Genomic DNA, 15,014 nt, shown 5'->3' on the forward strand with positions numbered 1-15,014 from the left:
ACAACAGAGAAAACAGAGCTCCAGATTCAAAGCCTATCGGAGTCACAATACCATGAACACATCTCAGACTGACACTCCCTGAGCATGATCAAATGCACAATAGTAAACAAACCAAAAAGTGCAGAAATATTTCCAAGTCTCGGAATCCTGGGAACACCCATCATGCCTGTGCTTGCCTCTCCCAACGTAGTGTCTCTTTACAGCACTCCTTCCACATCACACTGTACAAGCTGCTCTGCATCCTGACGTGGGTCACGGCATAGCAGAGGTGCAGGAGCAGGACCCAGGACTGAGATGGCAGTTTTGTCTGATCATCTCCCACATCCTGTATCATCTACTTACCCTCTCTCTCAACATCTCCTTCCATTCCTAATGTTTGCTGGATGAAAACCTCTCCCCCCGGGCTCTGTACAGCACCCAGCACAATCCTCATCCTCCCTCAGTTCAGCTGTAGCATCAAGACACGGTTATGATCCAGCTAATATAATATTACATACAATAATCATTTCCAGTTGCCTATTTCCAGGTTTGGGTTTGTTTTTTTTTAATCTTCCTCCCAAACACATTTCACTAACAGGGCACCATCATTACTATTATTATTTACTATTCAGATTGCAGCTCTAGTGCCCACAGTGAGCATTCTTTATTACTCCCAAGTTCTCACTTGCCATACAAAGTGCTCCATCCAAATACAGATAAAAAGTAATTTCCTCAAGAGCAAGGTGTGAACTGAGCATACTTAATTGTGCACTGTTATATCAACTGTATAATGTTGCAATAAAATTCCAAAACAATGTGATTAAAAATTATACCAAATGAGGATACCTAGGTGCCATAGCCAGTCAAAGCGCATTTATCCAATCTAAATTATATGCTAAGCAAATAAAATAAACATGCAATTTGCTAATTAAAGTGCACTCTCATGTATCCTGTAACCACCATAAATTATACAGCAACATTTAATTTTTTGACTGTTTAGCAACGTTTATGACTGCTTTACTAAATTAAACGCAGAATGAAGGGGACAAATTAGTAAGAAAACACTGCTTTTCCCCTCCCATTTCCTTTCAGATTTATTTTTTCCATAGTTTTGCTGTTTTGTTTTTTAATTGCACCTTCCTTCCTACAACAGCATCTTAATTTTACTGTGGGTTTTCTCAATTTTTACTTCCAAAGTGTATGTTCTACCCCATTCAATGACAGCTATTTGCTTGTGCAAGTTCTCTCCAGTACAGAAGTCAGAGCATTTGAATAATTATTACTATTATTTGAATAATCTTTTAATAAAAATTCTATGCTCGAAGTCCCCATATTTGGATAAATGACAAGAATGATGTTTTTTTCCCCTCAAATCAGACAAAGATTTTTCAATCTCTTCATTTCACCCCAAACCTACTGCCCAAGTCACAAATGGCAGCTGACTGGGTTCTAGTGGAAGCTGTGAGCCTTCCATCATCTGGAGTCAAACGCTGAAGGCATTCCTGGATTCCACTCGAGGGGAACTGCGAACAGTTGGGGTTTGTTTTCTTTTAAAATATAAGAAAAGTCTCAGACTCTGTTTGCCTGGCAACCAGGTCAGCTGTGCTTTAGACTTCTCACAAACAATTTTTATCCCAGAATATGGTCAGGTAAAGAGGAGGAGGAGTGGGGGAGTGGAAGCCACTGTTCAATCCCTTACTCTACTCTTTTCTACAATGGGATTAGTTATGGGATCTGACTCTTATCCCAGTTTCTCGCTTCTCCATTTACCACATTTCTCCCTCCCTTTGCACTCATACAGAAGGCACAATGCCAGTAATTTGTAGAGTGGTTCTTTTTCAAATTCACGCCCAACACCCAAATATTTAAATTCCTCAAAATTTTCCATCTATCTAAACTTTAGAGATCATCTATGACTAATGTGCTCATGTAAGTTAAAAAAAACGAACACATCAGACCACAGGAGAGCCTTTGTAGTTGGCCATTATCTCAAACAACAGAAGACATTGCTCAGCACTGTGAGCACTGGGGCTGCTGTTCTGCACCCAAGTTACCTGCAGGCTCCCCAGCCCCTCTGTCCTGCTGGCACACCAAACCCTGTAACAACGGGGAGTTCCTCACAGCCTATTTGGCCCCCCTGGGTAGCAGTGCTCCTGAGGCAGATTCCGATGCATTCTGCATTCTACAGAAATATGGAAGAGTTTTATGCAGCTTTAAAGATGATTAAGGGCAAGAAAACCTTTCAGCTGAAGCCAAAGATCACTCCGGGAAGACCCAAATGGTTGGGTACAAACAGGGTACAGAAACTGCTACTAAGACAACCTTCTGACAGAGGTCAAAGGGCTTTGTTGGAAATGCACAGCACTAATGTTCTAATATTGATAAATTCATCCAAAAATTAGAATCTTTGCAGAGCTGTTTTTTCCATAATATCCTAGAAATATGCTAGGAGAAATTGCTCAGCAGATACTCTGCACAGAGTGGGGCAACTGAGGAACACTTCCTCCAAACCTTTTAGTTGCACTTCAGTATAATATTCTTTCATACATGTCCTCCTTTCACAGCAAGTGAGGTGAGTATATCTGTACTTTGTTCATTACAGATGCCTTTTTAATTGGTATCACTTTGCTGGGAGGAGTTACCTCAGTGCTGCCCAATTTGCAGTTTTGCTGCAAGACCTTTTCCCTTAGAAATACTCATAAATTCCTGTCTTCAATGAAAACTGCCTCACTAGAACAAGGAAATAATTTTACTATCTAATCTGCCTCCCAAAACCTTGCCTAAAGACAGCTCCTGGCTCATTGGTAATTTATTTTTTGGAAAATGGTAGGAAAATGCATTTCGTTTAGTCTTTCAGGCCATCCTTTTTGTAATTTTTCCTACTGACTGGCATCTAATAATATTGCTTCTGCAATGAACAGAAAGCATTGGATCCTCTTGAAAACAAAATGCTGCAATTTAGGAAAAAGAAAAAAAAAGGCAATTTCTTCTTCTTACTCGTGTACAGAGATATGCTAGCTAGAAAATATCCTTTATGCCTTGCCCATGGGGGGTATGACACCACCTCTCAAATCTCTGCTTATGCCATGTGATGCAAAATAATTTTAAGTACTAGACAGAAACAGTCCCTGCAACCCTGCAGGTTTAAGGATGAATCATATTTTCTGCTCTCGGATTTATGTCTCCATCTGCTTTGATTTTTGGGATTGGAACTAGATCTTGGACAAAGAAAGTTGATGCTAACAGCTTGTGAAGCCAGTGCCCATCAGAGGGGTGTAGTAGTTTTAAACTGAACAGCCTGTGTCAGTAAGTATTGTCAGCCTGAACACTCCAGTGCAGGGACACCATGTGTTACTTGAGGGGAACCAGCACATGTGTAATTTAGGGGTTATAAAATGGATTTACTTAGCATAAGTGAGATTCTAGACTCAGTAGTATTTGGCCCAGCTGTTTATCAAACTTACCACATTTACATATGACCTTCTTCAATCCCTCCCCCCACCTGCCCAGCTGAGAAAAATCAATAGTGCTTTGTTGTAGGGTTATGAGAAATTCCAGAAGTGCAAGATAAGCTACTCTCTCGGTTCAACCCTAATAGCCAATGGAGCTCAAGGGAACTCACAATTACCAGGGCTATGGCTCACTATTTCTGTGTTATTATGACTTAAGAATATTTTAATGCTGGAAAAAAAGAGTTGTCATACTTTCAAATTTCTTTCTGCAAGATACTTACATATCATGTCCTGGGAAGCTCTCCTATGAGGCCTGAACTTTTGGACAAATGGAATCGGAAAGTCTCCACCTTCTCCCTCCCAATATGTAACAGTGAAGTTATTTTTAAAGTAAAAACAGTGGTAGAAAACATTTTTAATGAATTCCCAAATTATTTAGAAGAGCTCATTTTATTAAAAAAAAAAAAAGGGTAACAGAGCTACAATACAATTCAAGCACCTTGTTTGTAGAGTGGGATTCGTCTCTGTTTTCCCATTGTGAAGCCAAAGTAACACCACAGGACTGAATTGTATTAAGACCAGATTTCTCAAAAATAAAGGAGACCACAGCCCTGCCTGTTGACCTCTGCGGGATTTTTGCCTAAGTGATTATTGCAAGATAAAGCCTTCTGACATAAAGAGGAATGAAACTGAATTTTAAAAGAAACAAAATGTGTAACAGAAAATGCAAGGCAATTATCTGATTACTAATAGGAAGAGGTACAGAGCCACTATGTATAATGTTCAAGGGATTATCCAGCTTTGAACAATGCTTGCTTAACAGCTGCTACCAAACTGTGGTTTGTGTACTTGGCAGAGAGTTTCATTAATGATAATCTACAGTGTTTACAGCCCATAGGCCTCTAAATATGTTAAGAACCTTTTTTATTTGTATTTTATAATCCTTTTTCCCTTATGTTTTATGTTTTTCTTGATATTTTTGAGATCTGAGGGGGTTTATGTTTCAAAATGATTCATTCTGCTCTGACAACTGCAGAGCAAGATTGCAGTAAATGTTCCCTTGTTATCAAGACTATGTATTTATAAACAGAAAGGAAAACCATCTAAATTCATACCAGGGTTTGGATCACCACCAGCTAATACATTCAGACGTCAATATACAGTGCTCCATTGTTTACATGCAAAAGTAAATGTCAAACAGAGGTGTCTTCGCCAGTTACTGGATATTCCTCAGTCACTCCTTGGATCTGTCAGGTTGCAGCAAATTGAAACTGCCTTATTTTTGACACTGCATTTGACCTGAACTTCATTTAGAGGAATCCTGCAATTATTTTAACGGTACGGTATTGATTAAGACCTAGATTTGCTTTAAAATTGGGTTTTCAGACATTTCCCTGATCTGTTCTCTATGGCAACACTTAGGTAATATCAGGAAAACAGAACATAATTAAGAATATAATTCTGTTGTGGAGGGGATTGTGTATTGTGCAGTGTACACTAGGAAGATCATCATGATTCAAACGCCAAGTCACTGAGTCCCGGCTGCAATTGTTTGGGCACACGGTATTTCAGTGGCTACAATTCAGTCAGGATAAAACCAAAGGAGATCATTCCTTCAAAGCAATTAGCACAGTTAATTTTGACACAGGACAGAACACTTCTCCCTCAGTATTTCTCCCCCTCTTTTGTCCTCCCCCCCGTTTTTATCATGGGATTCGTGCCCGTTCCCTTGAGGATCCCTCCTGCCAGGCTGTGCTCCCTGGGGGCTGTGGCACTGCAAAGAGCCCCCTGCACCCACAGCAGTGCCAGCCAGGGACTCCCAGGGATGTGTTATCCCTGTTCCAGCTGGTGTCACAGGGCCACGAACACCACATCAAAACCCACTGGAGGTTTGGTTTTTTCACAGTGGCCCTCCAGTGCACTGAGCTGCTGAGCCAGCCTCACTAAAATGTACACTTGAAAGAAATCCTCTCCCCTCCTGATCACTATTGGTTTCTATAGAAACAAGAAGGAACCTCTGTTCTTCTCTAAATTTTTCCCCTAATGCTTTTTGCAGACTGTATGAAACCAATTTTTTTTCAAGTTTTTTTTTTTTTTTTTTTTACTTTTTAGACTCCACAGCCCTCCATTTCTAACCTCATTCATCCAATTAAAGAACAATAGATTAGATAAAAAAATGGGCATGGGGTTTAAATTTTAAGCAACTCAATCCTATGCATTAACTATCTGTGGTCAATTCATCTCTCCTGGGTCATTTTATGACTCAAGCATTTCAAAGTAAATAGCTTAAAACAACGGTACATCACAAGAGTTAAAAGGGGTCAAGAGGATATTTACTTAACCACTAGTTGACTTTTTAACTTAGAAATATTTCAGCAGTTACTGTATTTAAATGAAATCCATCTCCCCAGCATCCCCATAAATTACTCTAAAACTCCAGGGTTCTCATCCATGTTGTGAGTCACCACCCCAATGCCTGCAAGTTCTTATTTAGAAAACTGTGATGTTTGCTTGTTTTGTTATTGTGCCCTTCTCCAGAGACTGCATTTGCACAGGAATTGCTAAGGCTTGTAAATATTGTATCTGCCTTGTTGTACTCAGTACGCAAATATACTTGCAGTCAGTCATATAAAAAAAGAAAACTAAGGGCTGTTGAGCCATGAAAAATTTCTAAGAGAGGTTCGACTTTAAAAAATTAGAGAAAAAAATCTTTACAACAAAAAGACTAATAGACTACACTAGCCAGAAGGGAAAGCAGTAATACAAAGATGTTATTTGGGACCTACTGTTCTCTCCTATCACAGAAAAAGGAAGCAATAACCATTATTCACACCATCATGATGCAATTTAATGCTGTTTTATAAAAACAACAATGAGCACTCATTTTCAGTGCACACAAATAACTTTCTTTTATAGTCAATTCATATTTACTCACACGTTTACTTGGGAAGTTTAATATTCATGCACATACAAATCACTTACTGTAGGTAGAGAGTTGAACTACACAGAATAGAGGTTGATTATATTAGACGATTGCAGATGGGACCAAATTGATTCCTCATGTCGTACTAACACGGTAAAGTGACACACAGGACAGCTTCTGTCCACAGATCTGAAGGAAGAATTCAGTACAAATACTGGTTTTGCTAAAGTTACTGCCACACCAGCACTGCCAGATTATCAGCAGAGATAAGAACGGGACAATCATGGAGCTGCAGTCTGTGAAGTGCTGTTTGTTTTATAATCCTATGTTAGCCTTTTTTTGCTTTAAACGAATTAAAATCCTTCTGCAGGTGCTAGGGATATTATGAGAGTTGTAAACTGAACAAAGTGCTGTGTCAGATTCCTCCCTACTTAAACTCTAAGTCAGCACACAATTCTTCTACCACTATATATAATGTTATGACTTTCAGCATCAGCTTTGAGGATCTAGCACGACAAGGTGCAGGACTGAAGTCACCTTAAAGCCCTTTGGGGGTCTCATTAAGGCTCGTTACTCAAAAAGATATTTTTCCCCAAGGAAAAGGGAAAAGAAAAAAAAGTTCTTATTGTTTCTTTCAGTAAATAAATTACCTCATGTTTTTTTAATTTTTTTGTTAGATTCAACATAGTAGTTACAAATGCAAAACTCCTAATTCAACATCAAGAATATTAATAAAAAAACATGCCAATGTTATATTTTTTGCAAAGCAGTCTATCATAGAAACAGCTGTTCAATATTAATTATTTTACATTGCCAGAGAGAACTTGTCCCATAACTAACATGTTTGCAATTTCTTAGAAAAACACTTATGGAGTGTTTGCTCCATGGGCACTAATCACACCAGAAATCATCAATCTGATCAATTTGCAGAGATCTTGTTCTATTTCACCACAGAAAAATATTCTGTGTCTACAAAGAACCATTTTCAGCATCAAGCTTCATTCCCCTTTGTAACATTTATGACACCCCCCCCCAAAAAAAAAAAGAGAAAAAAAAAAGCCAAAAATCAAACAAAAAACCCAACAGTCCCAGCACAGATTGGCACTCCCCAGAGGTTATCATGAGACAAGATGTATAGGACAGGATTTCTTATTCCAGCGCTCAGCAGTCCATCAACGATACACTGATATTAACAAGGATGGAAATATCGAATGCCTGGTGATCTGCCAAAAAATTGTATGGTACCTACTATCCATCTTCTCTCTGTCTCTCCAGACTGCAAGAGCTCTGTAGAGCTTCGTGCACAGAAACCTATTCTAAAGGATATATTGTGTAAAGGGGGAACCTGGAAATCTCATGTCAAGAAGCAGGAGAAACATGTGCGCCACAGCTAACTATTACTGTCACACCTAGAAAGAATTTAATATATGCTAAACTCAAAGTGAACAGATGTATGGTATAGAAGAGTGCAAGACTTATGTTATTAACTAATTGCTAGTTCAGAAAAGCTCTGTGAAAGTACAAAATCTCTCTGCCAACATTAGACTGCACTCAGGCCTACTCGTCCCTAATATGGCAGTGGGGGAAGAAAAGACACCTTATTGAAATTATAAAACTTCTAGAAGGGGGAAAAAACGTCATCTACTTCAAAAATCTGAAACTTTAGAAGCAGATACACTGATACACTTCATTTTGGTAACAGCAGAACATGTCTTCACTGTTTACCTTACTCCTGGTTTACCCTACACACACCTCCAGATCCCACTTGCATGTGCCCACCTCCAGCTGTCCTGACACAGTTAACAGAACCCTCTGCCTGTTTGCTGTGGCCGCTATTACAAGATTATGTAGCAAAACAAGAATATCCAGTTGTTGGTCATTGATTTATCTATAAAACGGTAACTGTAAAAATGATAGAAGAGGTTCTGCACTAGACAGTCTTGTGAAACAGTTTATTACTTAAGCATTAATGACCCGTTTAGAGGTCTTTACTGGTCAGGTAATGACCAGCTAAAGGAGTTAAGGGCCCGAGGCAAAGCACTCTAATAAAACCCTGCATAGAGCATGTGTTTGGTTCCTCCAAATTCTATTAGGAAAGAGAAGTGTAAAGGGTAATGAAAGACATGTCCAAGAGGCACTCGTATCAGCCCTCTCATTTTATATTTGGCATAACACACATGGCCTTACTCCAGCGGCACAAATCATTCCTTGTTTATACTACCACCTATCACGGAGAAGAGCAGTAACTGCAGCTGAAAATGGCCAGCCATGATGTTAAGGACCCTGTTGCTTTGGGCAAATAAACCTTCCTCCACCTGACAGAGCACATCCTATTATGCGAACACCCACTATCCTTTGCACCTACAGAGAACACATGCTCAAAAGGACAAGAAGGGAGTCATTACATGCTGCCAGGCAACTAAGCCAGTCCTGCCAGTCCTAAATCCTACTCTAGTAGTATTAAGGGTGGAGGAACTAAATGCTTTCTGTATTCCTGTGCAATTCTACCTGACTACAAATGTCCACTTGCTTTATACTGTTTGCATTATGAGAAAAGGCATATTAAAACGGGAGTTTAATATTGATAACTCCACTCCAAGACTGAGACAGAACAGCTGTATATATATACTTGCCAGTAAATCAGAAAGCCAAGGGTTGGAACACTACCCAGGGCCTCACTCTTGGCTTCAGAGGCAGGTAAAACACTCAGGCCCACATAACCGCATCTTGCTGCTACAACCCCACAGCAGCATTGATTTTGGTCCTGATTTACAGCATCATTTGTTCTTGATAAGAGCCACTTGCCAGCACTACTCAGAAAAAAATAAAATACAATCTAAGAGTGGAAATTAGAAACAAGAGAGGATAAGAGGCCAAGAACTGCTAGAAAATTGCGTGAAGGTTCCTGTATTTGCAGGATGAGATGTTCTAGGTATAGGCAAGTTTATTGTCTCAGCATTTATTGCTGTCTCATCAACAGTAAAATGAAGATAAAACATATTCTGATGACTTAGTCAAAAAGTTATTTAATTTCACTGTCGCTTTTATGCCTATAGTATATTTCCAATGTTTATTTTAAAAACCACTCTGTAGTGTTTACCTGACTAATTATAATAGCTTCTTCAGAGTATTTCCATTTTTTTGTGTGTAAACAGCCTTTTAAGTCATGCTCAAGGCTTATTACAAACCTTAACAATCCTTCAGAGCCACTGCAGCTAATCATATTACATTAAGCCAAGTTTAACCCATCTACTGAGTAGAAAAATGGTGGCTTAATACTTACACCTTCCAACTTGCAAGGTTAAATATCTCACTGCTTTATTTCAGACCATCTGAACTGATCACAAAACGGCCCAGGCATTTACTGAAATTAAATCTTCCATCAGAATTGGGCAGAGCAGAAAACATACACAATATTACATAGATATGATTATTTCTACAGAAACACACTTGGAAGAGTTAAGGATACGAAAACAAAATTCAGGCCCTAACCAAAAGTTGATGCAGTGCATGCAGCACAAAGACTGAATTCAAACCAGAGGATTTGTTCATTTTTTTAGAGCCCAATTATAAATTTTTGCAACACAGGGTTAACAGCAGAAGTGCTGACACAACACTAAGTACATAGTGGCGCCTGCAAGCAGCGCTATAATTAATCTAAGTGTACTGTCATTACACTAAACACTGCTTCTCTTCTGCAGCATCATTCCAAATCATGAGGCTCTTGCTCTGTTTCTCAGATAACGTGCAGTTTATTTCCAGTCATGTACGTTTCCAGTCATGGCATGATTTGCTAAAGGAACGTTAGGTCTTGAAGCAATACCTTAATCAAATCAGAATCTTCTCCTGTAAAACAAATCTTTGGCTTTTGGAGAATTAGTAACATCTAATGCCTTAGGATAGAGATGTGAAACTGTGAGCTGAAAAATGCACTGCTGGAGACCATACTCAGCCTCCTTGCTTCCAGCCATTTACAAGTACATCTATCCAGCCTCCTACCTACACACCTCCACTTTATATGGTCATAAACCACCAATACAGTGTCTAAATTATACCCTGAAAACTCCAGGTTTGAAATGGCTTGTATGAAAATTCACCTCATGTGGTTTATTCATTTCTGCAGGAATACAAGGCTCTGATTCCTCTTGGATGGAACTCATTTAAACAAAGCCCAACCGCAAACACCCATGAAAATTAAGGCATTATTGGTATTTATGGAGAGATACACGTAAACTCAGGGAATTTACTGTAAAAGGCTTAAATAGAGGAAAGAAGTGGAATCTTGCATAGAAAACACTAGCTGCATTCACAAAGTTAGTAAGTACTTTATGAACTAATACTTTGAAAAACACATTACAAGGGAAGAAAAAAAATTCGTCATGTTTAGAAACCCATGTATTCACACACATTTCTGATCTTTTCCCTACTGCATCCCACATCCACTGAAGTCATACTGTCCTAATGAACTAAGAAAATACGGGAACAGAAGGAATTTAAGTATTTTACAATATCTATCTAGTATATAGATAGTGTTTTTTTACAATATCTATCTATCTACAATATCAAGCTAGTAGCTTATAATTGATAGATATTTATTCAGAATATATGCACTTTACTTCAACAAAAGCTATATTTGAAACAATTGTCTATTTCAGGAACTTGGAGCAAGCTATTATGATTATGTTTATGAAATTAAAATACATATACCAGAATTACTTATTCTTCACTTTTCATATGCACGTCGTTGATTAAAGATCAATCAGAATGCTACAGTAGGATTTCTAGAGTAGTGACTTTAACATGGAATCAGTATGCTAAATTCATGTAAATCACTTTGGAAAAATCTCAGACTCTTCAGTGTAGTGCTGGGTAAATTTATATATGGAAACTGAAAAAATACACAGTAAAAGTCAATGGCAAGATTAGAAGCTGTGTCCACTGGGCCAGCACAGACCACTGAGATGTTCAGCATCTTTGCCCTCTGCAAACAGCAGAGTTGCAAGAGTGAGAATTGGATAAAACTTCTCCAGAAGCATGTGTTTAAAAGACACAGCATCGAGCAGATGCAGCTCATTTGTTCATATGAAGGCTACTGTGCTGCAGTATCAGGTTATATTTTCCCCCAAAATAAATGTATTTCATCTACTAAACAAAAGACCACAGCACACATACATACTGAGAGAAGCCACAAAACACGCCTGATGACTAATCTACATTTCAAGAGTGAATAATGATTACAGGCATATGGTCCTAACAGTGTGTCAAAACCTAGACCAAACTAATATTAACAAAGTAATCATACTTATTCTTTTATATCTAAAGATGGCAGTCCAGAAACATTTTAATTTTGCTCCCCTCCTTGTGTTGGCAGTGGCATTCATGCAACTGCACAGGCAGATAGACCAGGAAATTAATCTGGCTGCAAAGTAATTTCCCTCCTTCCCATTCCCACCCCCACAAAAAAAAAAAAAAAAAGAAAAAAATAGAATGAGCAGGACCAGTCAGCTGATTCATAACATGACATCCTAAGACCAGTAGCAGCCCAAAGCAGACAGAAAAATGCATGGTGCATGGCTGGGGTAAGACTGGAAGGCAGGATAGCATTCATCATATATGTGTGAGATGTAAAGTTAATGAACAACATACCTAAAATTGACAATGTCCAGGCTATGATGTTTTACAGATGCTTACACAAATTTCCCAGGTTCTTTATTCCCTTCATCTTTTCAAGCTTTCCAACTCTCATTTTTGGAAATCCAAACTACCTCTAGCTCAGACAACAACATATAAAACTTACCACTGTAACAACTGACAACACAACCACGTCCTCTGTGCCAGGCAGCAGGAGCACATCGGGCCATTACTATAGAACTGGAATGGCCAAACTATGCCAGCTCTGTTACAGCCTGTAGGCACACCTGTAGTTAGGAAAATTAAACTTAACACTCACAGCACACACTCACTGAGCCCATCAATTTGCTTAGTGGAATAATTCTCTCAAGTACAGAGACCGCCAGAAAGCCGCCGAGAAAGAACATCCTAGGCCAATGTCCTAAAATGTTCAGAAGAGAAGTGGCCAAGGGTGTACTGTCCCCTGTTGATTGAAGAAAAACCTCAGCACCAAGAGACAAGGCAGTTAAATTGTGTGGCAGGTGATATTCCATCACTAGGCACACCTGGTTAACCCTCCACACCACCAGGTCAGAAGGACGCCTCAGAGGACCGAGGAGCGCAGCAGGTTTTGGGAGGCAGAGACAGGTCCTCAGCTACTGCCTCCACATATACCTAATCCACCTTCACATTCTTAACATTCTGTCCTCAGCAGCACGAAAGAGCTGCTAAAACCAAAAGCAGCAAATGACATTGGGAAGCAATTAGTGCTTTGGAGGCAAAGCAGCCCACCATGGTGTGCAAGCCACGGTCACCCAGGTCCTGCTGAACCTCACAGGCAAGGCGTACGCTCCCAGATTACAACAGCAGCCAAGACCAGAAGTAGGGATCCGAGTTATTTTGTGTCATTACTACCAGCTAGAAAAAACCAACATAAACACTTCAGATCAAAGACCCAACCACCCTCCTCAGGTGAATCCCAGGCCACAAAGCTACAGGATCAGACTTACTTCTGGTGCTGTGACTGCTGCATTTTCGGCTGTGTTGTAGCTCATCTTCAGGCAGGTGCATAGAGGCTGGTTTCTCCAGGATAACCTCTCCCTGGCAAGGGCAACAGACTCTGCCCCCTCAGGCTGCTGGGAGCCCCAAAGTCATGCTTTCTCTGTCACCAGGTTATTACAGAAAAGCCACAAAATGCTATGAAAGCAGAAGTGTCTTTGGAGGGTTTTGCTACTTTCAAGGAGACAAGATGGGCTCAGATATCTCGCATCAGAAGAGGGCTGTAGGCACCAGATCATTAGTGGGCAGATACAACCCTGAGTCAGAGCCGTATGCCAGCCCTAAAAGGCAGGAGCTCAGACATCACCGTGGATCCTGCATTTGCTAGTGGCTAAATCTAGTGATTAGTCAGCACTGAGAGCTGCTGAATCACTCTTCAAAGGCACCTATCTCCCTGCTGACATCAGCGAGGCAGCCACACACTCCACTGAAATAGTCCGGGCTGCTCAGCTACAGTCAGTACCCTTTTACTAAGCTTGCACAAGGCCTGAACTATGGTACATAAGTTCTTATCCCTGACCTGCCACAATATAATAATAATAATAATATTGGCACACATAACAAAAAGATGCCTGTGATCTTGCATTAAGTTTTTCATGTCATTTTTCTGATAACATAATTTGAGATGTAATGCAATATTTACAGTCAGTCTTAAAAATCACTAATATACTTAAAAATCTTTTAAAGTTCTTTTCAATTCAGATTCTATCTCATTATTAATTGTTTGGGTATTAATTATTTTAGATTAAATGAATGTAGGCATTGATATTCATAGAAGACAAATGATATACTAAGCAGATGAGACAATTAGCATGAATTACTTCAATAAACTTGAACTCCTCAAAATCTCTGCATCATTAAAAACCGCTTTTAATTAAAAAAAAATCACAAGATTAAAATCATTTTTTATTACTGTGATTCTTTAACATTTTACTGACCGTGACAGACTTCACCTGGCTAAATCTGAATTCTGTCAACTCTCATCATAACAAAACCCAGTCTTAGAGATAAGGTGCTCTCCACAGGGGCCAAACAAAAGCTAATCAATATTTTCTAGCTAAAGGACAATCTTTGAGTCAAGATCTGTGCGAGGAAAATCTTTAGCCAATTCTTAGAGGAAACCAACTACATAGAAATACAAAAGCAATTAAAGTCATTGCTTCAGAATTTAACAGGAGTTCTAAAAAGTGGCAATTATTTTCCCACGCCAGTGGATGAAAATAACTGTAAAAAATTACTCATGCAACAGAAAATATTTGTGATGTAAATCAGAAAAACTAGTAAAATAAAACTGCTGCTCCTCGGTGATAAAACTGAACAAAAGGCTTATGGGTGTACAGTGGCTTTGTTCATGAGAGAATTTTGGTATTGTTCTAACATCCACTTTGACAGAAAATGCCTGTAAAGCCTTATGTAAAGAATATACTTGAAATTTTTTCTTTTTTACATCTGAAATCAATTAAACAATAATTAAGAATTGATTTTGGAATGCTTATAATCCTGCTCATTTGTGAGATTTTTTTTTTTTTAGGTAGGGTTCTGTTCCTTCTGACGAGACTTAAATATCATTGAATAAAATCCTCAGGACTTTTTTTACCAAACACTCGGATTTATAACAGAGAGGCAAATCCTCCTCTCCTCTTTTAGAAGAGTGTTCCTGTCAAAGTCAAAGACACTGCAGCATCCTTGAAAAGCAACAGAGCTTACACTGTATCACCCACTGGAGTCAACAGGAGTGCCAGGAGGATGACAAACAGAGCTGTGGTTCAGAAGTACTTTAACACCTAAACAGAGACAAATTAGAAACGCTTAAGGGAGGTGTGTATAAGTGAGGTTAATACAATTCCACGGAATGTTGCAGTTCAGTTCAGATCTCCAATCTGTCCACTCACAGCGTGGCAAAAAGTCAATATATGTATTTCAAGAACTATCAGTAACTTCCCCACTAAATCCTGGTTGTACTATGAACATGGGAGTCTTACAAAAGATGC

At 39.1% G+C, this 15,014-nt stretch overlaps 1 protein-coding gene across 1 annotated transcript in view; it reads right to left on the reverse strand.

The window, feature by feature from the left end:
• The window catches only part of AFF2 (AF4/FMR2 family member 2), a 213,860-nt gene extending 200,800 nt beyond the window's left edge, over positions 1 to 13,060 (reverse strand). Inside the window, exon 1 of the mRNA XM_017819125.1 lies at positions 12,975 to 13,060. Within this exon, the coding sequence (XP_017674614.1) occupies positions 12,975 to 12,997 (23 nt within the window). The 5' untranslated portion in view covers positions 12,998 to 13,060. The remainder of the gene's footprint in view (positions 1 to 12,974) is intronic.
• Between the last annotated feature and the right edge of the window lie 1,954 nt (positions 13,061 to 15,014).

This window comes from Lepidothrix coronata, unplaced genomic scaffold (assembly GCF_001604755.1).
Source record: "Lepidothrix coronata isolate B3197 unplaced genomic scaffold, Lepidothrix_coronata-1.0 Scaffold73, whole genome shotgun sequence".
Classification (NCBI taxonomy): Eukaryota; Metazoa; Chordata; class Aves; order Passeriformes; family Pipridae; genus Lepidothrix; species Lepidothrix coronata.